This window comes from Arvicanthis niloticus, chromosome 27 (assembly GCF_011762505.2).
Source record: "Arvicanthis niloticus isolate mArvNil1 chromosome 27, mArvNil1.pat.X, whole genome shotgun sequence".
NCBI lineage: Eukaryota > Metazoa > Chordata > Mammalia > Rodentia > Muridae > Arvicanthis > Arvicanthis niloticus.
This window is the reverse complement of record NC_133435.1, coordinates 19949511-19975244: the sequence shown is the minus strand read 5'-3', so window position 1 is coordinate 19975244 and position 25734 is coordinate 19949511. Positions and strand designations below refer to the sequence as shown.

General features: G+C 42.6%; 1 protein-coding gene across 1 annotated transcript in view; it reads left to right on the top strand.

Moving 5' to 3' along the window:
* Window positions 1-25734, top strand: part of Ptpn13 (protein tyrosine phosphatase non-receptor type 13) — a 167167-nt gene that overhangs the window by 111798 nt on the left and 29635 nt on the right. Inside the window, 15 exon segments of the mRNA XM_076926338.1 lie at window positions 4847-4936; window positions 5413-5520; window positions 5698-5829; window positions 9699-10156; window positions 11080-11211; window positions 12851-12944; window positions 13971-14056; window positions 14734-14896; window positions 15685-15899; window positions 16026-16124; window positions 18498-18829; window positions 20176-20353; window positions 23541-23699; window positions 24934-25105; window positions 25200-25410. Coding sequence (XP_076782453.1) covers window positions 4847-4936; window positions 5413-5520; window positions 5698-5829; window positions 9699-10156; window positions 11080-11211; window positions 12851-12944; window positions 13971-14056; window positions 14734-14896; window positions 15685-15899; window positions 16026-16124; window positions 18498-18829; window positions 20176-20353; window positions 23541-23699; window positions 24934-25105; window positions 25200-25410 — 2629 coding nt within the window.

Here is a 25734-nt window from a genome sequence, read left to right as displayed (position 1 = left end):
GTGTGGTGTTCTTCCCCATCCCTGTCACTGTCACCACAGCAGTGTGCTGGCTGCTGGTTTCGCCACTGCTGATAAAGGAAATGAGTGAGAGGTTAGGAAAGGACATTGCTGAGAAGGCTAAAATGGTAGTCTGGGGAGAGAAAGGCTTGAGATAATTTGAAGGGGATGCTTGAGCTAATTTGTTGTTGTTTTCAAATTCCGAGGCCTCACAGAGGAGGGTTTTCTCACAGCAGCAGAGATGAGCATTTCAGATCAAGGGCACAGTTTGATTAGAGACATAGAAACATAAGCAGAACCAATAGCAAGAGTGTTGGTGCAGCTCATGGTGCAGCGTGAGGTCAGGGGACACATTGGGAACAGTTTTGAGTCTTATCCTGAGTGTAAGAAGTGAAGAATTTAAACATGAATCTTTTCAACTTAGACCCCAAGAAACAAAGCTGGAGGAGGAGACCATGTGTGGACAGTGACTTCAGTCTGTACTCAAATTTTTTATAATTTAAAGAATTTTTACATCTTATTTGATCTTTCTAACAGCTTTATGGTTAGGGAAAAGTGTTCCATTAACATCTATCTATACATTACTTTGTTACAATTCTTACCCATAGATTCCGAAAGCTGAATTAATGAAAAGTGAGAATGAAGGTTTGCAATGAAAGTTGGTGATGTCATTGGCTGGAGAGAAAAGTGAGAATGAAGGTTTGCAATGAAAGTTGGTGATGTCATTGGCTGGAGAGACAGCTCAGTGGTTAGAGCACTAGCTCTTGCAGAGGACCTGGATTTGGTCTCCAGTACCCACACGGTGGCCCACAGAGGCCTGGATCTCCAACTCCAGGGGGTCTGATGCCCTTTTCTGGGTTCCTTGGGCACTTGTACTCTCATACAAATACCCACAGAGAGATAGGCACACATGCACGTAATTCAAAATAATGAATAATGATATAGCTGAATTTAATGACTCTAAATTTAGTTCTAATTTTCCTGATAGTAAAGGCAAAAAAGGAAATTGCGAAGTTGAACTATATAGAATTGTGCTGTGAAGTGAGGCTGGACCATATGGAATTGTGCTGTGAGATGAAGTTGGACCATATAGAATTGTGCTGTGAAGTGAGGCTGGACCATATGGAATTGTGCTTTTGTGGCTAAAACTTGTAGCCCCGGCGTGCTCACACATTTCACTCTCCCATAGAAATCAACATGGCGGTTACTCAAGAGAATAAAGTGTGTGTTGGAGGTACTTGCTTCAGAGACTATAGATGCTATTTTCAGTACTCATGGGGAAAGGAGAAGGGGCAAGCGTTGTTTGTATTTTCCCTCCCCATTACCAATCCTCAAAAAGGCTTAAGCCATATCTATCTTAAGAGTCCAACTAAACAAGCATGTGCGTGGACCAGGGTCAGGGTGCAACACGCTGACGGCCAGGCTTCTTAGCTGGACTGAGTTTTGGCGTCTGTGCAGCTCTCGTAATTTCACTTCTGCATGTCCACAGTAGTCATAATATGCATTAACAGTCACTGAGGGCTTACTGTGCCCTCCCACTATCCTAAGACTTCAGCTGACCTCTCATGTAGACCCACAGTATCCTGTCTGCTGGGCGCTGATGCTATGTCCTTTTCACAAATGAGAAACCAACGATGAGTGAGCTCCACAGAAGGCTGCGGAGCAGGAAGACAGTGGAGCCATGATCTGAACACAGAGTCTGAACGACCAAGCTCCGCTGCTCCAGCACAATACTGTGAGCTCTGAGTAAATGGGCTGAGCTCTGGGAAGGGTTACTAGTAATTGCTCTGTGATGGTAGCACACACACGTTTTCAGTTAAATTCTAATAGACAAGAATGTGAATTTTACCAGCTATCCATGAACTGTAAGAACTTTGTCCCTTTAAATCTCTAGAACGCGCGTCTAACCAGCCAGTCTCCTGGCTATGGAGGGACTCACTCAGTCTTTCTCTTTCCAATTCCTTCTGAACCTGCCTAACCAAAGGAGATTAAAACTCTATTTAGAGAATTAAAATTTCTACTCTGGTGGTGGTGCACACCCTTCATCCTAGCATTTGGGAGGTGGAGGCAGGCAGCTCTCTATGCGTTTGAGGCCACCCTGATCTACAGAGTAAGTTCCAAGACAACCAAACCACACAGAAACCCAGTCTCAGGAAAAGTTTTAAAAAAAAGAAGAAGGAAGAAAAATTAAAAACCCAACAACAATAAAGAAAAGAAATAACATTGGTCCAGAGTAACATAGTTCAGACCCTGAAATAAACTTTATCTAATTCTATGGTAATTATCATGGCCAATGCTAAGTAATACAGTATTCAAGAATAAATAAAATCTTACAATATACCATGTTCAGCCCGACATCAAGGACAATTGTAATGTCAAAAACTAGTTTTCCTGTTAGGTCCAGTTAGAATATCTGCAAAGCTGAAGGTTATATTTAAAATAAAAGTCCAAAGTGAGCATAAAAAACTGAGTAGACTGAAAAACTCACTAGATGCATAAGAAGTAAACTGAGGAGACACAGGACCATATCACTCAATGTGGATAAACCGTTATCCACACCACACCCTTCCAGGCTGTGGACTGTGTGCATCCAATGGATGGTATGTGGTCCCGACTGCCTTAACTAACACATAATACGCTGATACAGACATTTAAAAATAGATTTCTTTATCATAGCAGATAGCAGATTAAGCAGTATAAAAGCTGGGTGTCGTTGCGTACACCTTGAATCCCAGGATGTGGGAGGCAGAGGCAGGCAGATCTCTGAGTTGAGTCCTGCCTAGTCTAGGGAGTTGCAGCCCAACTAGGGCTATATAGTAAGACCTTAGCTCAAAACAACAAAAAATAGCATAACAATGAAAGAACCTGGTTTTATACCAATATGGTGTCACTGGCCCATTAGCCCCAAGACAGTGAACTAGGTCTCCCCCCCCTGAGCTTCATCTTCTTACCCAATCTTCCCATCATAAGCCTGAGGCGCAGGCATGGTCTATAAACATTTGCCTTGCTTAAAAAGTAGTTGAAACACTATTTCCTTACTAAATGCTACCCTGATTCCTTGAAGATGTCATCTCCAGGAGAGCTTTTGGCCTTGTCAGAGGCTAATTGCTTTGCAGTACACTTTGATTATATCTGGTTGTTTTTTTTTTCTAACCATCTTAATTAAATACTTTTAAAATTTCAGTTATTAATGTGGCCTTACTTTTGTTTGCTTTATTTTTTATGGGTCATCTTCTGAACTATTTTATGTTTATTCCAGATGAAAACTAAAACTCATTCCCTATTTCAGGAAGGAAGCATGAGAATGTGTAGATAACGCTGTTGAAGCTGCTCATGAAACAGCTGGCACACTTTTCTTAGTACTGTCTGTTACAGATGGTGTCATTTCACCAAAACATCATTAGCCATACCACATTGTTACTACAGTTACCGAATCCCAACGAGTTCTCGTTCCAGAAGAGCATGTGAGCTACAGAGAGCATCTAATTTGTATTAAGATGGCCCTTACCACACAAAGCTAAACTTACTGCTGAAAGGAAGCAAGGGTTATTCTTTCCTCAGGGTAAAAGAGCTTATTTCTAGACATTGAGACGTGCATTTTATTACTGAGGCATCAAAACATACTGTGAGTCCATTACTAGCATATTAATACTAATTTACATTCATGCATGGTCTTAAATGTTGAAACATATAGCAAAATAAGGGTCTGCCTTGAGAGTGGTCCTGGTTATTAGAAGAATGTGTGTGAGGGTTAAGGAAGCTCTGGCTTGTGCTTTAGTGAAGCCAGAATGTCTGGATTTTGGTTTTGGATTTGTTTGGTTTTCTTTTGTTTTTCAAAAACCATCAATATGCTTAAGAACAATATAGACTTAAATTTGAAATTTCCATTTATAAAAACAGCTGAGTGTTAAAACTCACCCCCATGACCACCTTCATATACAGACCAGTCAGCGTTAACAACTCATTTGTGTATGCAAATACCTACATGTGTCTCTCTGTGTGTGTGTCTGTTTGTCTATGTGCTCAAATTGTTGAATATGGCAATTTCTTGATTAATGTTGCAATTAAGTGTTTACTGGTTTAATTAAGATCTTTGGAAATGATAAAAAATCAAGGAGAAATTAGAAAAAGCAAATTGTAGTTCAGATGTTGAAATTCATTTAACGAATTGAGTTAATTTCCCTCAATTAAATATTTTTAGTCGTGATTCTGGATGGTGGATACCAGCTCTGAGACTGGAAAAGTTAAACTGTTTATGTTCACCTGTAGACAGTGCTTGGAAGTCTTTGGAATACAGACATGCTAAACAAGTTGTTACTTTATATACCGTCCACGCGAGTCGTAGGGTTTTAAAAACTAAATCCAGTTTATCTTATTACTATTTTATTCAGGAACTTACAAATAATATTTTACTAATTTATAAGCAATATGTCAGACATACTGGAGGGAAACTTTTCTTTTTCTTTTATGAGTCTGAGTGTTTTCCCTGCATGTATTTCACTTGCATGCAGTACCCCCAACAGCTGCCGCATGGGTGCTAGGAACTGAACGCAGGATCTCGGCAAGAGCAACACGTGCTTTTTATTCCCCCCAGGCCCTGAGAGAAAGTTTTAATGTGATAATTGTCAAATTGAAACAATTTACTGTGATGCAACAGAAAGATGAAATCAGAAAGCCTGCGTCTGAAGGTCCAGTGCCCTGCCGTGACGGCCGACTGTTAGCATGGCTCACAGTGTCAGTGCCCTGTGGTCTATTAATATTTATGCTACTTTTAAAATTAGAACAAGCCAGTAATGTAAATGCCTAAATGTTTTTTTTTTTTTTTTTTTTTCCTGCAAACTCTTAATAGATACACTGCGCAAAAGATGGAGCATTGTTTCTTCACCAGAAAGGGAGATCACTCTGGTGAACCTGAAGAAAGATCCGAAGCATGGCTTAGGTGAGTCACCGTGAGATTCACAGGAGAGAGGGAGGTGGCACTCAGACATGGGGCCACTGGCCGTTTCTCAACCTGCACTCACTCAAGTCAGCTGGCATTCAGACACCGGGGCTGCTGGCCATCACATTCCCCTCCTGTTGTGTATTTACTTACTGATTAGTGTACAAACCCATGGGTTTCATTGTACCATTTGCAGACACATGCACCTCTGTGATGTGCTGCTTCTTGCCCTCCTCTGCTCTTACCTATCTCTGTCTCCTGGGCATCAGCTCTCACCAAGATGCTGACTGTCTACTCCAGCCCGCCATTCTCTACCCCTGGTCATCATGCTAAGAATACTTCCTGTAGACTAAGCAGGTGGCCCCGCCTCCCATATTAGTCATTTTATCTAAGTATGTTTGTTTCAAACAGACAAATCATGAGTCCTTAAAAGAATCAGTACCATTAAAATCATTTTTTAACATGCTTTTTTTCAGGATTTCAAATTATCGGTGGGGAAAAAATGGGAAGACTGGATCTAGGAGTGTTTATCAGTGCAGTTACACCTGGAGGACCTGCTGATCTGGATGGATGCTTAAAGCCTGGTACTTGACATTTTCATAATTTCCCATGTGCTTTCTAATGGATGAATTTGCACAGAGGACAAAATTTAGACAAAGCAATAACAACAACAACAATAATAGTGAGAAAGGATCAAATTTCTAAGGTTTGATAAGAGCTCTGCTTCGTTTTTGATGTACACTGGATGGTGTATTTTCCAGGAGACCGTTTGATATCTGTGAACAGTGTGAGTCTGGAAGGGGTCAGTCACCATGCTGCAGTGGACATTCTGCAGAATGCACCTGAAGATGTGACACTTGTCATCTCCCAGCCAAAAGAAAAGCCGTCCAAAGGTAATGCTGTACAGGCCCGATTATAAGTGCCGATGTATCCGTTGGCCGAGGAAATTGGGTTGAAGCTGTTTATCTCCTGGCCAGAAGTCTGTCACATGCCCATCTAGTTGTCGTAATTCATGTATCAGTGCACCATTTGCACATTTAGTCGTGTAAAATTGAGGTCACTTATATTCTGATATTTTGGTATGTTCCCTTTCTTCTTACTCCCATGAGAATTAGACCTTTTGTCATTATTGATGTGGTCGTGTGACACTTACCTGTGATGTCCTGTCCAAATGTCAACTTTTCTGAGAAGAAAAATAATAAACCAAAAATTGAGAGGCAGGCGGATTTCTGAGTTCGAGGCCAGCCTGGTCTACAGAGTGAGTTCCAGGACAGCCAGGGCTACACAGAGAAACCCTGTCTCAAAAACCAAAACAAACAAACAAACAAACAAAACCAACCAAACAAAATTTAGTAAAAGCAAGAAGATCATATTCTTGCTGCTTAAAAAAAAAAATAGACTTCATCCTGCCTGCCCCACCCTACCTGCCTTCCTCACGCACAATCTTTGAGGACTGGAGAGGACAGCACACCCTGGAGCCACACAGCCTGCATATGGTAAACAGTGCCGATAGCCAGGCACCAGTGCGCAGTAGTCTCCGCCTCCCAGACTTACCACCCTGACCGAATGCCCTGAGCACATGACACCTGACTGTGCTCAGAGAGCAAAGGATGAAGTTAGGTTATACGAGCAGCACATTTCAAGTGCAAATTAAGAACTTAAAATGTCCATTTTGACTGTCATTATTCATTGTAGTTTTCAAAGATAGCACAGTGCTAGGGACTGTGTAAGTGACCTTAATCCTTGAGATACTGGAAATGTGTTAAAGGATTTAACATTGGAACTGGTGTTGGATACATACTATCATCCCACCATCAGAGAGAATGAAGCCAGTATATCGCCACAGGTTTTGAGGCTATCTTAGGCTGCATAACAATTACCAGGCAAGCCTACAGGGCTACATTGCAAGACCCTATCTCAGTGAACTTGGGAAAAAAATTAACTAAAAATGCTTTGAAAAATAGTTTAGATAGTAAATTTTAGGTATCACTTAGATGCTGGGATAAAAGTTGCAAAGCCAAACCGTCCTGTGCTGTGCCGTGGCATAAAGTTTCTTAAATTTTACACCATGTGCCTGTGGTTTACTCTTGTATTCAGTAACTATTAACCATGAGCATATGCATATGTATGAGTATATATCCTGCATGTTTGTAAATGTTTCATAAACGTGAGGGTTATAAACACTGCACTCTCCAGCACACACTCAAGCCGACTCGTTTTACGTGGCGGCTGTACCAGTTGGGAATTTGTAGCATGCTTCCGAGTTTCAAGCTACCCAAGATCACTTTCTTTTAGAGTCACATTATTCTCTATTGCTTTAAAAAGGGAAATAGGTGAATTCAGAGTAAATTCATTCACCTTAGATGTTGACCAGAGAAGGATGTTTTGTTTTCCAAAATTGAAATGTGATTAAGTAAATTTTTTTCTTCAGGAAGCTACATTAATTTTATCATGATGTATATCTATTCTATCTTGTTACTCTAAAAAAGAGAAAACTCAAACAAGCTAGAAGTTTTACCAGTGTGCACTCGAGGCTTCCCTCTCAATTACGCCACTAAAGAAGAAGGGTTTGCCTTGGTCCATTTGGTGCTGCTAGAACAGCATCCGCCCCCCCCCCCCACCACCACCACCCAGTTAAATCTGTGGTACAGTAATACCCCTGACCAGTTATTTATGTAGGGGATAGTTTTTTAAGACAGTCTCAGTTTATAGCCCATGTTTGCCTAGAATTTTCTATGCAATGTAACATTGTAGGCATAAATTTCTTTGCGACCTACTTTTAATAAGGGTTCAACCTCTCCTCTAGCCCAGCACCCAGCAGAGGTAGTGGAAGAGAAAAGCTATTAGGATATGGGGGAAGTGGACCTGTTCAGCAATAGCTCTTTCGGGGTGAGCTTGATTTTCTTGGGCAGCAGTTCAGTCCTGTAGAAAACACCAAATAAGACTCAGCAGCTGTAGACCAGTCCTCTAGGCAGGCAGTCACCAGTCACGAACCAGCAACTATAGTTCAGCCTTGAAGAAACCGCCAGGCTTGCCGACCAGTGTGAGGCAAGGCCACACAAGCGGCAAGCTGCTGCAGGAACCGCAGGAGAAGTTCTTGGGCCAGTTTCTCTCAATGGCAAAGTTATCACAAGTTGAGCTCAAGGCTGTATGTAAGGTGAACCAATGCATGTGTGTCATTAGAGAAGAATAACAAGGCGAAACAAACCAAAGCAGGTTCAGTGCTCATCTCCCACTGTCTGTGGGGTCCTACTTATACTTCCTCATCACAGGTCCTTTCACGTGTCTGCTATATCCAAACATCCTTTCACCTGTGTGTGCTTCTGCAAAACTTCTTTCATGTGTTTGTTTTAGCAAGACATTCTTTCACCTGTGTGCCCCAGCAAACCATCATTTGACATAACTAACTTTGCAAAGAACTCCAAGTTTCCACTCCATAATGTAGGCTGGTCTGAAACAGCCATCCTCCTGCTTAGGCTTCCGAATTCTGGCATTACAGGCATGTACTACCATGCTAGGTTTGAGGATGGGTAGAGAACAGAGTTATTTCTTCCAGCTGTGGAGACCAGGAACTGAAGGTCAAGGGAAGGAGAACATCTTGCTAAGGCATTCCATGGCAGAGCTTGTGCCCTGCGCATGCCAGCTGTAAGCCATTCTTGAGGGCGGAACCTCCTGGTCGTAGCACCTCCATCATGAGCTGCAGCCGTCCCTGCACATGCACGTCAAGGCACATTTTTATAGCCGCTCCCCCTCCCCTGCTCCGCTCTGCCCATTTGTTTAAAGTGACATATTAAAATGAACTTGATTTATGTAAAACACCTAAGAAAACTGGTGTATGTTTTCTTCTGTGTTGTTGGTATTTGGGTGACTTACTTATACATGTACAATAAACGTAGAAAACACCCCAAACATGCATTATTACTAAAACCATAATTTTATGCTTGTCTGTCATTTTGGTTTTTTGCATGTACATATGTGCATTCAAGTTCTGACATGCGCTAGCAATTTGCCTTGCGGAAAATTTATCAATTTGAACTTCACAAATGTATCTATCTTCTTACCATGGCATTATAGGAGAAAAATAATAACTTATTTAATTATCTGGACATGGTATAGCAGGCCTTTAATCTCAACATGCAGTAGGCAGACACAGGCAGATCTCTGAGTATGGGACCAGCCTGGACACATAGCAAGTTCTAGGCCAGCTAGACATAGTAAAACCCTCTCTCTCAAAAAAAAAATTAGATATATTTATGTATACAGTAATATATATGGTTATTGATAACTGTTACAAATAGTGCTTCAACAAATGTACTTATTTGTAATAAGATCAGAAATATAAATATTTCTAGAAGTGAGAAATCTAAAACTAAAAAGAGAAATATGCACATTTAAGTTCTGACATGTGCTACCAATTTACCTTGTAGGAAGTGTGTCAGTTTGTGGCCTAACCAAGTAGACAGGGTAGCCCTCTTCATACTTTAGTGATGCTGGAAATCAACCTATCTATCCATCCCTCCCTCCCCCACCATGTATTTATATGTATATATCCATATGTGTGTGTGTGAATTTATGTGCTTTTGTGTACATGTCAGAGTGTTTTTACAAGCACATGTGTCATTGACCTGTGTGTATGTCTGGGTGTGGGTGTGTGTTTACAGGCACGTGTGTCTCTGACTTGTGTGTATGTCTGAGTGTGGGTGTGTGTTTACAGGCACGTATATCATTGGCTTACTATTCTCACTTTGCATCTTAACTCTAGTGCCTTCTACTCCTGTTCATTTTGCCAATGGGATGAAAAGCTACTCGAAGAAACCATCCTACATGCAAGACAGTGCTGCAGACTTGTCAGAGGACCAGTCCTGGCCACGGGGCACTCTGAGGCACATCCCAGAGAGTCCCTTTGGGCTCTCTGGGGGCCTGAGGGAAGGGAGCCTCAGTTCCCAAGATTCCAGGACTGAAAGTGCCAGCTTGTCCCAGAGCCAAGTCAATGGCTTCTTTGCCAGTCACTTAGGAGACCGAGGCTGGCAGGAACCACAGCATGGCAGCCCGTCACCATCTGTGACATCCAAGGTCACCGAGAAGACCTTCTCCAACAGTAACCGAAGCAAGGCCAGGCGGCCAGGCATCTCTGATGTGATAGAGCACCCTGACTGTGCTGATTCCGACATAGACGATTCCACTTACACCAGCAGTCAAGACCATCAAACGCCAAAACAGGCATGGTTTAATTTTTTAATCCTTTGGGGAGGGGCACTATGTTTTCATTTAACAGAGCAGAAAAATGGTACATCCTTTAGAGAGTGGTGTGACCTACTAGGATGTTCACCTGGTTCTGGAAAGGAAGAGCAGCTTGCATCTTCCTCCCCTAACTGCTGCATTTGATGCTGACTGGCACTCAGCGGCTTTGAGTACTAACCCTGAAGTGGATTTGCTCAGATTTTTCATCTCATACATATTTAAACACATATCAGTAGAGAACTTTGATATCTGAAAAGCTGCTTGAGAATAGTTCATAGTATGGGCAGTTGGATTTGCCATGGACCACCTATGTTCTTCTGACGTTCTGTGTGGGAGACAGCAGCAGCCTCATTCTTGACATGATAGGATTGTAAGCTAACATTGAGAAGCAGTTTTAGAGGGAAGCTCATAGATAGCTTTCCTTCTCGGAGGATGCAGCAGCGCTCCTCACAGAAGCCCCCTGCCTTCAGGAAGAGTGCTTAGCTGATGTTTAGACTGCATTTGCATGCATGAACAGAGTGAGCCTGAGGCTGGCTGGCTTAGACACCGATTAGTCTGCTTCCTTGGTACATCCTGACTCCTAAAGAAAGTGGGTATACATCAAGCTCAGGAACAGGAAGCATGGGTAAAGGCTCTTCTGAGGCTAAGTTCTGTTTCCCTCCACCTTGTCCAGCCTCACCTTCTGGGTGTCAGGTTCCTAAACAATAAAATCAGTGTGCCCTGAACCGACAGTATCTGGAAAGTCTCCTGGCCTTCATGGTCTTGGTATACTCTATTCCTTAATACCTTGCTTTAGAAAAAAAAAAATTTTTTTTTTTCCGAAAAAGCATTTGTTTCTACTAAGAGTTGGTTTGGGCTCTAATGAGAACTCCTCGTTTGTCTGATTGTTTTTCGTCATCAAGGAACCCTCCTCCTCACTGAATACATCCAACAACATGAACTTAACAACCTCCTCTGCATCACCTCCTAAGCCTGGAGACACGTTTGAGGTTGAGCTGGCTAAAACTGATGGCAGCTTGGGGATAAGTGTCACGGTACTGTTTGACAAGGTTCCACACCTTCTCTTCTTCACCCCCCAGCAGACCGCTGTAGCCCAACCTGTTAGCTGAGTCACGGTGACTTGGATGGACACTTGTCAAATGCTTCCAAAAGCTGAAAATCAACTATCTTAAAACTCATTTAAAACTCATTTTTTTTTCCCTGTGGTTTAAAAAAAAAATAGTGGGAATTGCCTGTTCTCCATACATTTCATATTTGCTTAATTTAAGCATGTCATGTGCAGAATATGAAATGTATGGTTATTTTTTTGTATATATCTAATGGTTTCTGCACTTGTGAAATCGTGAGACGACATCTCTTTAAGCTATCCCATGAATAACTAAAGAACGTAGATATTTATGTGCTAATTCTCTCCAAAATACATATTCCCTTGTAACACGTTTAAAACCTTAAAAGTACACATTCCAAAACTGTCCACATATCTTTAAGATATCAGAGATACATAGACTATTTGATGACATTATTTTAGAATTTTGTATGTTATTCCGGAACTGCAGTTTTATATTTGTCACAGTCTAAGATCACTGGTCATTGCAAAAGCCATTAAAGATGTAGTTGAGCCAGCGTGGGAGATGGGTCAGGGGGATCAGTTCCCAACACCCACATTAAAAACAACCAAAACAGGATACACAGTGCACAGTGCAACCCTGCACTGGGGAGATAGAAGGGTTTCAGGGCTTGCTGATCAATCTAGACCAGACAGTGGACTAAGTATTCAGAGAGAGAGAGAGACCCTACTTTAGAAATCAGAGAAGCAATTAAAGAAGACTCCCAACATCAACCTTTAGACTAACATGCACACTTATGAATGTACACCTGCATGAATGCATGCATGCACACGCACACCCATGGATGTGCACCTGCACAAATGCACACATGTACATGCACATGTATGAATAATGTACACCTATACGGATGCATGCATGCATGCACACACACACAGACACACAATCTTTTCTGCCAAAGCCTTTTTTTTATTTTTTTTTTATTTTTAGGTTTTGTTTTTGTTTTCTTTTGTTGTATTTTTTTGAGACTGAATCTATCCATGTAACCCTGCCTGGCCTGGAACTCACAGAGATCCACCTGCCTCTGTCTCCCAAGTGCTTGGATTAAAGGTGTACCCAACCATTCTCAGCCTCCTTTAAGATAAAAGGAAAGCTGCTTTTTCCTTAACTCAAGGGATATGTTCTCAGATTCACAGATGCAATCTAATAGTGGGAATTTCTAATAGTGTAGTTATGTCCTTACACCAGTCTTGCACAGATGGGCATTGCTTTCTGCTTGCTCATAATGCGGAACACAGAAAGGGGCAACAATTCCTTCCTTACTAGTCAAGATGCAGCATATTGACACTTTTCCAGATTCAGTAAAGAGGAGAGACAGACAGACAGACAGACACAGAGAGTTAGAGAGACAGACAGACAAACAGACAAAAGAGCAAACTGCCTTTGCCATTTGGGTATATAGCTAACAGTGTTACTGGGTGTTAAAACAATTGAACATGCTGACGTGGAGTCAGCTTTGTCTGGCAATTCGAACCCCTTTTAATGCTCACCTTTGAAACCATGCAAATATTTTCATGTCAATACGTGCCATTTTGTCTTTTCTATTTAGGGAGGTGTGAATACCAGCGTCCGACATGGTGGTATTTATGTAAAAGCCATTATTCCCAAAGGAGCAGCAGAATCAGATGGCAGAATTCACAAAGGTATGGTATCTGTATGGATGCAGAAATCACATGCACAAATACCACAGTAAATAAGAAATTAAGAACAAATGCATGTGGTGCACACTTCTAACCCTGGTACTTAGCAAGCTAAAGCAGGCAGATCTCTTGAGTTTTCAGGCTTCTGCAAGATGGGTTCAAGATTATCCAGGGCTGTATAGAAAGACCCTGTCTAGAAAAAACAAGAAGAGAGAAGACGTCACAGAGTTTAAAAGTCATGCAGGAATGTGCTCAGCTATAAAGCAATATTTAAAAATCTGTGCCCTGAAGAGTTGACCCAGTGGGTCAGAGCAATTCTTCTTGCAAAGGACCCAAGTTTGATTTCCAGCACCCACCTAGAGGCTCAGTGCTTTCTCAGGCAGCTGGTATGCATGTCGTGCACAGACGTACTTTGCAGGCAAAGTACTCTTGAATAAAGCAAAATAACTATTAAATAAAAAAATAACTATTAAAAAAAAAGTACTATTCGATGCCACAGCAAAATCCCACCTTTCCGTTTATCCCTTAGCAGAAAATGGCTAAGGGTTTCCGTGGCTTCTTAAGGGTTTCCATGGTTTCTTACTGTGCTCAGCAGCATAGTGCTGGACAGAGGAGAGACAGTAAAAGTGGGGAGTCCCTGACTGAAAGTCATGAAGAGCTCGCTAGAAACGTGCTGCCAGTGTCCGCTCAGCGTCTGTGAGCTGTGGGTTAAGTCTGTTGCTATACATTCACATTATTCTAACCAGATGAGTGGTGCACCTGCTGACCTGTTCTTGGGAAGGTGAGGTGGGGCTCATACATTGTGGCCAGCCTGAGGAGGGCAGGGCCTCACTGCCACATCCACTGAGGTTAACAGTGTTTCTTTTCCACATTCTTTTGGGACTATTGGGTTCACTTGGACAGTATTCAGTTCTCCATCCATGTCTCATTCAAATCAACGTGAAGTAAGCCCCTAGGTATTTAAAAAAAAAACCTTTAGAATGTTTATTTTCTAATTCACATCTTCCAAAACAACTCACTAACTTGCAGGTGATCGTGTGCTTGCTGTTAATGGAGTCAGTCTGGAAGGAGCCACCCACAAGCAAGCCGTGGAAACATTAAGAAACACAGGGCAGGTAAGGGGTCATGAGATCAACCTGCCGTGATTGTGTAGAAGAAAGTAGTGTGGAGATGATGTCAGTGTCGTTGAACCTGTCAGTCAGGAAGCCAAGGCGAGCTCTGCAGACGCTCAGCATCCAAGTCAGGAAGCATGTGTTCTGAGAGAGTCTCCATGGAGGAGGCCCACCTCTGTGTCGTGTTTAGCCTGCTTTAGCAGACAACCTGATGGGAAGTCATGGAGACTGCATCTGTAAATGTTTCATAAACGTGTATGAATTTCTAATGATTTTTCACTCCTCTCGTTCTTCAGCCCGAAAGCTAGATTTGTTGTGTTCAAATACCTTTTCAACCAGGAATTGACCAAATTGTTTATAATGATATTTATAATTATTGCCTGGTAACCTTCCCCCCAAAACCCAAATTATCTATAACACACACACACACACACACACACACGTCTTTGACATGTTAGATAATAGTTTTTTTCTCTTACTATTTTTATTTTATTTTTTAATTAAAAGCTTTATTTTGCACCCTTCAGTTTTGTTCTTCTGCCCCCCTGTCGTTCCTCTGCCTGTATTCTGGTGGACCAAGCAGTCGGTTACTGTATTATACCTCCTGTTACTCGGAGTCCTAAAATGTAATCTAGTTCATCATTCTTTTCAGTTCATGATGCACTGTTCCATTTTCTCAGGTGGTCCATCTACTGTTAGAAAAGGGGCAGGTACCTACATCTAGAGAACATGATCCTGCAAGCCCACAGTGCCCGTCTCCAGACCAGGATTCCCAAAGCCACGCCCCAGAAAAGATGGTGAAGCAAACAGCTCATATCAAAGACTACAGCTTTGTTACTGAAGGTCAGGCCTTGAGGGTCAAATCATGTTATTGAAATTCTTAACCTATTCAATTTTTAGATGTTGAGTTAGAGTTTGTGCTTCTGTATCTCTGTTCCTGTCAGTTACAGAACTCAGGTAGCACCAGCCTGACCAACACACATTTGAAAATCTAGGACAATGAAGTCATGTCTTAATGTGGTCACTTAATATTTTAAATACCTGTCAATTATTTCTACACACAGCAATAATTTATTCAGAAATGTTGGTTTAGTTTGTTGAGACATGATTCATGTATCATTAATGAAAGAACAACCCTCGCACCTGAAATAGCAGACTAGTAAATGGTTACAGTATAGAGTTGTTAAATTTTAAATGAAATTTGGTAAGGATAAACTAAGTATATATAATTGAATGGCTTCAAACCCACATGCACCTTAAATGTTGGTTCATTTGATTTTGATTCAGGATCTAAGTCTTTAATTCAAGGTGGCCTTGTTACTTACTGTGTAATCAGAGTTGGCCTCAGTTTCCCAAGTACTGATATTATAAGCATATACAATCACACGTAGCTGTTGATATGTGGCTGCTCTTCCAGAGGTCCTGAGTTCAGTTCCCCAGCAACCACATGGTGGCTCACAACCATCTGTAATGGGATCCAATGCCTCTTCCAGTGTGTCTGAAGACAATAACAGTGTGCTCACATACATTAAGTAAACAAATCTCTTTAAAAAGCATGTCTAAGAGTATGTGTGTTTGGGTGTTCATATGTACACAGCTTAATATGTAACCTTTTTCATCTTTTTCTCTAGATAATACATTTGAGGTCAAGCTGTTTAAAAATAGCTCTGGCCTTGGATTCAGTTTTTCTCGAGAAGATAATCTTATACCAGAGCAAATAAATAGCAGCATAGTAAGGGTTAAAAAGCTCTTTCCTGGACAGCCGGCTGCAGAAAGTGGGAAAATCAATGTTGGAGATGTTATATTGAAAGTTAACGAAGCCTCCCTGAAGGGACTGTCTCAGCAGGTGAGCCGGGAGCATTGAGCAGGGGCAAAAGTTCAATTATCAGAGGATGGGCCAGTGGGCAGCTGGCTCTTTCCCTCTTTCTGGCTTCCCTCCATCTTCCTGTGATCTCTCCTCCTGTGCCTCCAGGATGTCATATCTGCCCTCAGGGGAACGGCTCCAGAAGTGTCCTTGCTCCTCTGCAGGCCCGCACCTGGTGTGCTACCAGAAATCGATACTGCATTTTTGGTAAGGTTGTTTGATATTAACTTCTGTTTTCATAGAATACTGGTTTGCTAGTTCAGCTTCATATACTGGGATTTACACCTCCATATTTAACTAGGAGCTGTTATTTTGTATTCTGAGGGTGTTTTCAAGGAAATCTGCCTTTGGCCTCCTATCAGCTTAGGAGTTCACTCGTAGTGCTATTCTTGGGATCTGGACGGAAGAGCTGCTGGAGCCAGGTCCTTTTACCTGTACACTGGGGAGGGGACAAGGAGGAGGACATAACAGCAGAGCTGTGTTTCTGAAATTTAATAGAAGTAGCATTTCAAGGGGCCAGAAAGAGCACAGACCACTCTTACAGAGTCGCCTAAAACTTCCTGAAACTCCAGCTCCAGGGAATCTGGTACCACCTTCTATCCTCCTCAAACACATGCATGTGTACACACACACACACACACACACACACACACACGTACACGCATGCATGCTTGTGTGTATACACATTTGCATGGACATATTATATACGTACACACAAAAAACACACATACACAAACATGCACATATCAAACATAGACACACACATGTACACAAATGCATACATTCACACTCATACATGCACCCAAACACATACTCACATACATGTACACACACACATACATATATGTAACACAAATGCATACATACACACATGCTCATATGCATACATACATCACACTCAAACATGTACACACATGCTCATGTTTGCAAAGGCGTAATGCACAAATCACACTCATACACACATGTTCACACATATCCCACACTCATACACGCACCCACATACTCACATGCACACACATGCAGACGCGCACACACAGAGATCACATTGATTTGAAACCCCAGAAACTAAGGGCTGAAAACAATACTTCTGGTGAGTACATTAGTTGATCAAGTATTTCTAGAAAGCAACTTGGAAATATTTTAAATGTTCCTCGAGAATATCCTATGTGTGATAATGTAGAGAATTCCCGGGAAAAAGGCAAGCTGTGAGGGAGTTTTCATGCATGCAGAAAGCTCACTTGTAGTTTTGTTAACATAAACCGTATGTTCAGTAAAGGTGGCTACAGTAAAGGCAGCCCTCTGTAGAGCTATGTATACTCATTAAAGATGTTCCCAAAGCACATTTTAAAACTTCACAAAGAGCTGGAGAGGTGGCTCAGTACTTAAGGACACTTGCTGTGCTTCCGTAGGACATGGGTTCAGTTCCCAAGACCCAGGTTTAGCTCCTAACACCCACATCAGCCAGCTCACAAATGCCTGTAACTCCAGTTCCAGAGGGCCCGATGCCCTCTCTGGCCTCTGGGGACCTGCATACATATGGTGCTCCATCCATGCACTCAGGCATACACACATTTATAAAACAATAAATAAATCTTTGTTTGGTTTTTGTTTGTTTTTAAAGATTTGTTTAATATAGATCTGCATGTACTCTTGCATACAGAAAAGGGCGTGAAAAGGGCCTCTGGAAGAGCAGTCAGTGCTCTTAACCACTGAGCCATCTCTCCAGCCTCATAAATAAATCTTAAAAGTACATAACTGTTTTTAAAAAGTTAGAGATCATTCACTGTAGAATCCTAAATTTTGCGGGGCAGTGGTGGCACACGCCTTTAATCCCAACACTTGGGAGGCAGAGGCAGGTGGATTTCTGAGTTCGAGGCCAGCCTGGTCTACAGAGTGAGTTCCAGGACAGCCAGGGCTACACAGAGAAATTCTGTCTCAACCCCCCCCCCCCCAAAAAAAAAAAAAAGAATTCTAAATTTTGAAAATAGGACAATATATGATCCAACTCCAGTTCTGACATGAAAGTGTAAGTCATGGTTGGCAGGATGGCTCAGTGAGTAAAGGTGCTTGCTAGACAAAGCCTGACATCCATTGGCTCCCTGGAAACAGTTTAAAGGTGACAGGAGAGAACTGACTCTGCAGAATTGTCCTCTCAGCTGCACACATGCCACGGCATGCACAAACACACTGACATAAGTAGAATACAGTTGGAAAGGAAAATGTAAGTTAGGCTATAGGAGGCTCATCAGATAAGCAGCCCAAGGACCCGAGTTCAAGCCCAGGAACTCCCTGGGTGGAAAGAGTGCCAGCCATAAGGTGTTCTCTGGCCTTTATACATGTACGGTGATATTTGTACACTGAGAAAATTGTACCCCCAAAATTAATTATTGTAATAAAAATATGTAAGTCCTACAGTATTAGCAGTTGTCATTCTATATTTCCCTTTAAAGAACATAAATTAAGTTTGTTAGCAGAAAGTTTATATTTTTATATAAAGTACTGCTTCTTAGCAGGTTCATAACGAGCTGACTGCTGATGTAGGTTGTCACCCTCTGATGTCCTTCACTGTGTCTCTTTCAGACCCCACTCCACTCTCCAGCACAAGCATTTCTAAACAGCAGTAAAGAGCCTTCTCAGCCATCATCCTTCTCGGTGGAGCAAGCCAGCGTGGACGACAGTGAGATGTCTGGCAAAACCAAGAAACAGTGCAAGGCTCCATCCAGGAGAGAGAGCTACAGCGACCACAGTGAGAGTGGGGAGGATGAGTCTGTGAGAGCGCCAGCGAAGATGCCAAATGTCACCCCAATGGCAACCTTTGCGCGTGAAGCACCGAGAGGCCAGGAGGAATCCATATGCACCATGTTTTACCTCCCTCAGAAAACACCCGGCACGTCATCGGAATCAGAGAGCAGGTATTGCCAGTATTAGTGTCCAGAGCGGCAGGTGGTGTAGCAAGGTGCCAACAACACAGATTGCTCTACGAAAGCAACATCTGGTGGACTGGAGACATGGCTGAGGACTTCGAGGGGGCTCTGGTTCAGTTCCTAGCACCTGTACCAGGCGGCTCGTAGACTCACATAACTCCAGCTCCAGAGGGAAGGGCACCCTAATGCATGCGCACATATATACATAATAAAGAACATTTTTTGTAAACAGTGGAATGCCTGTGAACTCAGAATTGTTAGCAAACAGTAACTTAGTAGAGGTTATGTTGTTAGGACTAACAATTTCAGTAAACTAGTACGCTCTCAGAGCCGTCAGTTTGACCGTGTTTCTCTCATGAGTATATCCATTAGTAACTAAGAAAGCAGCTTCTCAATGCACTTTAACCAGACAGAAAGAGCGTTATTGGGGTAATGATGACTAGATGACTGGATGACTGGACTTGCTAGAGGAGTCCAAGAGGGGTTTACAAACTGCAAGACCTGGAAACCGAGAAAGAGAAAATGGTGGAGAACGTAGGAGAGGAGCTGCAGGTATGGACACAACCACGCCTCTAGCATCTGCTCCCACCCAGATTGTGTGTGTGTGTGTCTGTGTGTGTCTGTGTGTGTGTGTCCCCAAACATACTTGCCTACATTTTCTCTCCTCATACTCTCCCTCCCACTGTCCTCTCCTCCTTCCTTCCATTATCTATCATCTGTCATCTGTCCGTCTTTCCTTCCTCCTCCCTTCTGTTCTTCCTATTCTTTCATCCAGAGTGACCATGGAAACTGTCTTATTTTCCCAGCCAGCCTAGAGCACTGAGAAAGACCCTCTTGGAGAGCAGTGGACAATGTGGACTACTTCTGTAGCATGAATAGGACCCTGAGTTCAGTCCCCAATTTTGGAAAATAAGTATATAAGTAAAAATAAATGACAAGAGTAAGGTGGTTTTTTTCTTATTTCTCCTTTTCTTACTAAGTCGAACACAAATTAGACCCATGGTCACATTAGCTTCCATCTTGAATAACAACTAGGAATAGAATTCTAGCCTGCCTTACTGTCCTTATGCAGCTACAGAAGTTATTCAAAGTTGAGCCTGCACAGAGAATAATTAGAAATATTAACATATAGTAGATGTTGAATAAATCAATAGTCTAAATGCAGATGAAAGCCAGTGAGTCTCACTTAAAATCACACAGAAATACCTGTTGGGTATTTTCTGCCATGGCACAAACTAAATATTGGCCCTGAAATGTATCCACAGATAACGTCGCTTCTTGTCTCTGTAGCCCTGAAATGTATCCACAGATAGTGTCGTTTCTTGTCTCTCTAGCTGTCCTCCTCATGTGCTGGATGTTAGTCCTGGAGAGATCCGCCAGTCCCTGGAAGAGTGTGCTCCCTCTGACTCCACTGGCAAATATTTTACACATCTTGTCTCTCAGCTGAGCAAAGAGGAAAACACAACAACTTTGAAAAATGACCTGGGAAATCACCTTGAGGATTCTGAGCTGGTGAGCTCCTTTCTCTGTATTACAGCTTTTGTTTTTCTCAGTAAAGTTATAGACATGTACCTTTTGTATTAGAAAAAAGGCTATGTTACAGACTAGCTTATAGTACATCGACTAAATGAGTAATTCCCCTCTCTGATGTTTCCGTGCCGAGAAGTAAGGGGACGATAAAAACCATCGTGAGTCACCCTGACTTCCTCACTGCCTCGTTGCCATTTTGGGAGACGTCCACAGAGAAGTCACCTACCTCTTGTGATTCCTAGTAGCTTTGACTATCCAGTGGGCTGCCAACTTTAGAAGACTAGGAATGAGTGTGTGTGCATGTGCACACATGTGCATGTGGAAGAGTGTTCATGTAGGCATATGTGTGTGCATGTGGAGGCCAGAGGTCAGCCCCGGACATATGTTTTTTTAGAGCCATTCATTTTGACTTTTTATTAATCTTTATTAATTCTTTAGATATCTATCTATCTATCTATCTATCTATCTATCTATCTATCTATTACATCCTGGCTGCAGTTTCCCCTTCCTCCTCTCTTCCTAGTCTCTCCCCCCAACCTCTCCTCTCCCCCAGTCCTCTCATCCATTTCTCTTCAGAAAAGGGCAGACCTCCAGGGTATCAGCCAGCCTTGGCATATCAAGCTGCCTTAAGACTAGGTACCTCCTCCTCCTCCTCTCCTATTAAGGCTAGATGAAGCAACTCAGTTGGAAAAAAGGGTCCCAAAGGCAGGCGACAGAGTCAGAGTCAGCCCCCACTCTCACTGTTAAGAGTCCCAGCAGAAGACCAAGCTACATAATTGTACCTATGTGCGGAGGGCCTAGGTCAGTCCCATGCAGGCTCCGAGGTTGGCAGTTTAGCTGGAGAGAGGGCTTAGCCATTAAAGGCTAACAACTAGAAATGGAAGAGAAACCCACGAGTGTATGAAATGTATCTTGACCGCATTCACCCTCCCTTCCTCTTCACCCCACAGTCCTCCCATTCCTGCCTCATCTCTACCGAAGCTCAAGTACGTGTTTTTCTCTCTAGATAGCCCACCAAGTTCAGTTTATGCTGCCCAGATACTCAAGGAAGTGGGGCCTTCCACTGCAGCAGTTGACCTACCAGTTGCCACACCCTTAAAACTAACTCCCTCGTCCATCAACTGTCAGCGGCTTGGGGCAGGGCTCTCCTCAGTCCCTTTCTCTATGCGGCAGTGCTGACTGGCTTGTCTTGTCATGGCTACCACAGCTGCCATGAGCTCCTGAGTACAGTAGCCCCGTGATGCCCAGAAAGCACAGCTTCACGTTGGTGCTTCCTGACCTCTGGCCTTACACTCTCACTCACACACCCTTCCATTTTGTTCCCTGAACTTTGGGGAAAGGGCAGTATAATACAGGTGTCCCATTCACTTCTCAACAGTCCACACACATAGTCTCTTGTCATTTGGCCAGTGCTGGAGATCTGTGTTAACTAATTGTTACGGTACAAAGAAACTTCTCTGATAAGGTCTAAACGATGTGCTGATATTTAGTTATAGAGTTAACACATTTAGAGGGCAAATCGTCTATTTACCAGAATAATAGTAGGTTGATGCCTGGAGCCTGTGGACTCTCCATCAGTGCATTCCTGGACCAGTTTACAGGACTGGGCATGCGTCTCCTGTTATGCAGGCCCTAAATCCAATCAGAGAGCGTTTGGCTGCTCCCATAACATTTGTCCCACTATCACACTATGGTGTGTCTTGCCTTGCTGGCCACTGTTAGAGAGTTCACAGCAGGGTAGAATCCTGCCCAGTGCCTTTCAATTCCTAGTTCTAGTTCCTAGAAAGCTAGCCAGCATGGAGGAAACCTCTGGGCAGTAACAAACTGAGTTGTCCATGTCCTCTGTCTATGGTGTGTGGTGTCTTTAGCAGTTGGTCTTACCATTATGTTCTGGTGGATAACCAAGAGCCATGGCAATAGCTTGTGTTGTTTGGGGGGGTCTCTGGGACATGCATGACCAGCAACCAACTCATGGGTAGGCACCCCACACTTGGCACTGAGCTTCTGACAGCCTGTGATTTCTGGAGGAAGTATTATCTTCTGTAATTCCAATTAAAATTCTTGTGAAAAAAAAAAACCTATACACATATGAACTTCATAAAACAGTAGATTTTATATGATTTATTTACATCCTTAATGTTAGTTAGCCCTCCCCTACCCTATCTGAAACCCTACCCTTCCATCCCTGTTCCCAGTTTAAACCACAAATACTTGATTTACTGAAGACTTAACATTTCTAAGCCTGCAAATCAAGCTTAGGAAAAAAAATTCAAGAATAATAATTCTTTGAATTGAAAATCAGCCTTTTCCACTGTTTGTTAGCTAAGTAATAAATGTTTATATAAAGTAAAGGGAAGAGGAGAAGCACCTGTGATTTCAGTATCCCAAGCTAGAAGGATTTTGCACCAAATAGCCTTTCCATAATTTTCATTTTTTTATAATCATAGGCATGTGTGTGTGTGTGTGAGAGAGAGAGACAGACAGACAGACAGACAGACAGACAGAGAAGATGAGTGGTTGTACATTTTCACCTGAGCATTTTCAGTTTCATTCGTAGCGATAACCTGTCATCAGCCACACAGGCATCCTCTCTCTCCCAACTAACATCTTTGAGTTTGTTGCACATCTTAATAAATGAAGCTGTGACCTACAATCATCCATGTACTTCATAGTTTTACAAAAATAGCAACAAACAAAAACTTCCTTTTATGTCTTCTGGCTCGCTCTCTGTTGTTTAAACATGTGACGGATTTTTCTAAACAGTCCTCTGTAAAAATCGCTTTTGATTGTCGAAGTGGCATCACTTTGCTGCCTTGTTTTCCTGGATATGCAAGCCTCGCTCTGGAGAGCCCTTGCCTGGCATGCATGAGGCTCTTGTTCCAATCCTAGCTCTTCCAGATAGAAAAACAATTTTTAAAAGATGAAAGGAGGAGGAAGAGGGGGAGAAAGAAGGATGGAGGGAAAGACTAGAGACAAGCACATAACTTTGGACTTCAATATGTATTACATGCTTGGAAAGAAAGGAACTTTCTATCTAGAGTTGAGAAGACTTCTCACTTGGCTAAATTAATGTTTGGGTTTTGTCTCCTAACCAAGGGCAGCAGTATTCATGTGTGTTTGCTATAGGAGAAAGAGGACAACCTTAAGTCAATCTGTGATCTTTCTCTAGGAAGTAGAGCTTCTCATTACCCTGGTTAAATCAGAAAAAGGAAGTCTGGGTTTTACAGTGACCAAAGGCAGTCAGAGTATTGGTTGTTATGTCCATGACGTCATACAAGATCCGGCCAAAGGTGATGGGAGACTAAAGCCCGGAGACCGGCTCATAAAGGTGAGACGCTGAGGGGCTGGCAAGTGACTCAGTGGTTTAAGAGCACGGGCTGCTCTTCCAGAAGATTTGATTCCCAGTACCAACATGTTGGTTTACAACTGTCTATAACTCCAGTTCCAGGGATCTCCAGTCCTGGTCTCTGCAGGCATCAGGCACACAGTTGATACACAGACACAGATACAGGCAAAACACTCAGATGCTCAAAATAAAAAAGTGAGACAATTAAGGAGAATGGAGACATTTTTACAATGTGACTGGCTGACTTAATCTATTTTTATTACTATCATGAAATACCTTACACAAGCTAACTTTAAAAAGAAAAGGAGTTTAGTTATCTCATGGTGTGTGGGACCTTTATAGACATGGCACCAGCAGCTAGCTCGAGTGAAGGCATCATACCTGTGTGAGAAAAAAAAGATCACATCTCAGGGATGCCAGAGAGTCTGGGGTCCTGCTGCTCCTTCTGCAGGCACACCTCCAGTCTAGTCAGTGGCTTTCCTGTCACACAGAGGACCTAGTCTCTAACATGTGAGCCAGATCCAGACCATAGCCATGACCAAAAGCAAGTCAGCACTGGGGAAGGAAGGAAGCTGAGTTATGACAGTTTCCCTGGTTTGTGTTTTCTTTCCCCACCACTTTAAAAATAAAGGCATTAGCAAGGCAGAGGGCACATGCCTGGAATGTCAGCACTTGGTGCATAGAGGCAGTCGCATCAGGAAAACAAGGTCATTCTTGACTGCGTAACAATCTCAGCATGAGACGCTGTCTCCAAAGAAGTTGTTGGCGACTAGGAGTGTAGCTCAGTTGGTAGTACATGTGTAGCTTGTACAGAGCCCCACACTCAAGCCCCAGCACTACAGAAAACTAACAGGGTGGCACCCGCCTGTAATCCCAGCAGGTGGGATGTGAAGGCAGGGAGGGAGTCCGATCATTCTTCACCACAGCCTTTCTTTACATAGATTCTTGGGAATTGCTGTAAGCTGCTTCTTAAACTGAGAGTCCTTTTGATTTCTTCAGGGTCTCTCAAATCCATGAGACAGCAAGTTTCTTAAATTCTGGAGGGTAGTGATGTATGCGTTTATTTGCTAGTGAGCTTATATTATTCATAATGACTTACTTGATCATTGTCTCTCTAATCTCTGCAGGGAAAAAGATTCTAATAGAGACTACATCACCATAAATCTCTTACTGGCTAATACAGGTTATACTCATGTTTCATGTTCTCCTTTTGTAGGTTAATGATACAGATGTTACAAACATGACCCACACCGATGCAGTGAATCTGCTGAGAGCCGCGCCCAAAACAGTCAGATTAGTTCTTGGGCGGATTCTAGAGTTACCCAGGATGCCAGTGTTTCCCCATTTGCTGCCTGACATTACAGTCACATGCCACGGAGAGGAGTTAGGTAAGAAAAGCACAAGCTTTGTTCAATATGACTTCATGCATAATTAAAATAAGACTCCTGTGACTGATGAATAATTGTTTTCTGTTCTTTGAAGGATTTTCCCTCTCTGGAGGTCACGGCAGTCCACATGGAGTGGTGTATATTAGCGATATCAACCCAAGGTCAGCTGCAGCTGTTGACGGTAGTCTCCAGCTGTTAGACATCATCCATTATGTGAATGGAGTTAGCACACAAGGAATGACCTTGGAAGAAGCAAACAGGACATTGGACCTGTCACTTCCTTCAGTGGTGCTGAAAGTAACAAGGTAGGTACTAGGGAGTAGTCTTCAGTCTTGGGTGTATGTATGCATGCATAAAGCACTGGGCAGCAGTCTTCAGCCCTGGGTATGCATGCACAAGGTACTGGATAGTAGTCTACAGCCTTGGGGTTGTGTATGTCTGCACAAGGTACTAAACAGTCATTTATAGCCTTGGGTGTATGTATGCATGTACAAGGTACTGGATAGTCATTTACAGCCTTGGGGATGTGTATTTATACATGCAGTTCAGTCATTGTGCTTGTACTCTCTCAGACAGGTATTACAGAATTACTAATTCATAGCCAACAAAAGAGTAACATTAGAACAGAG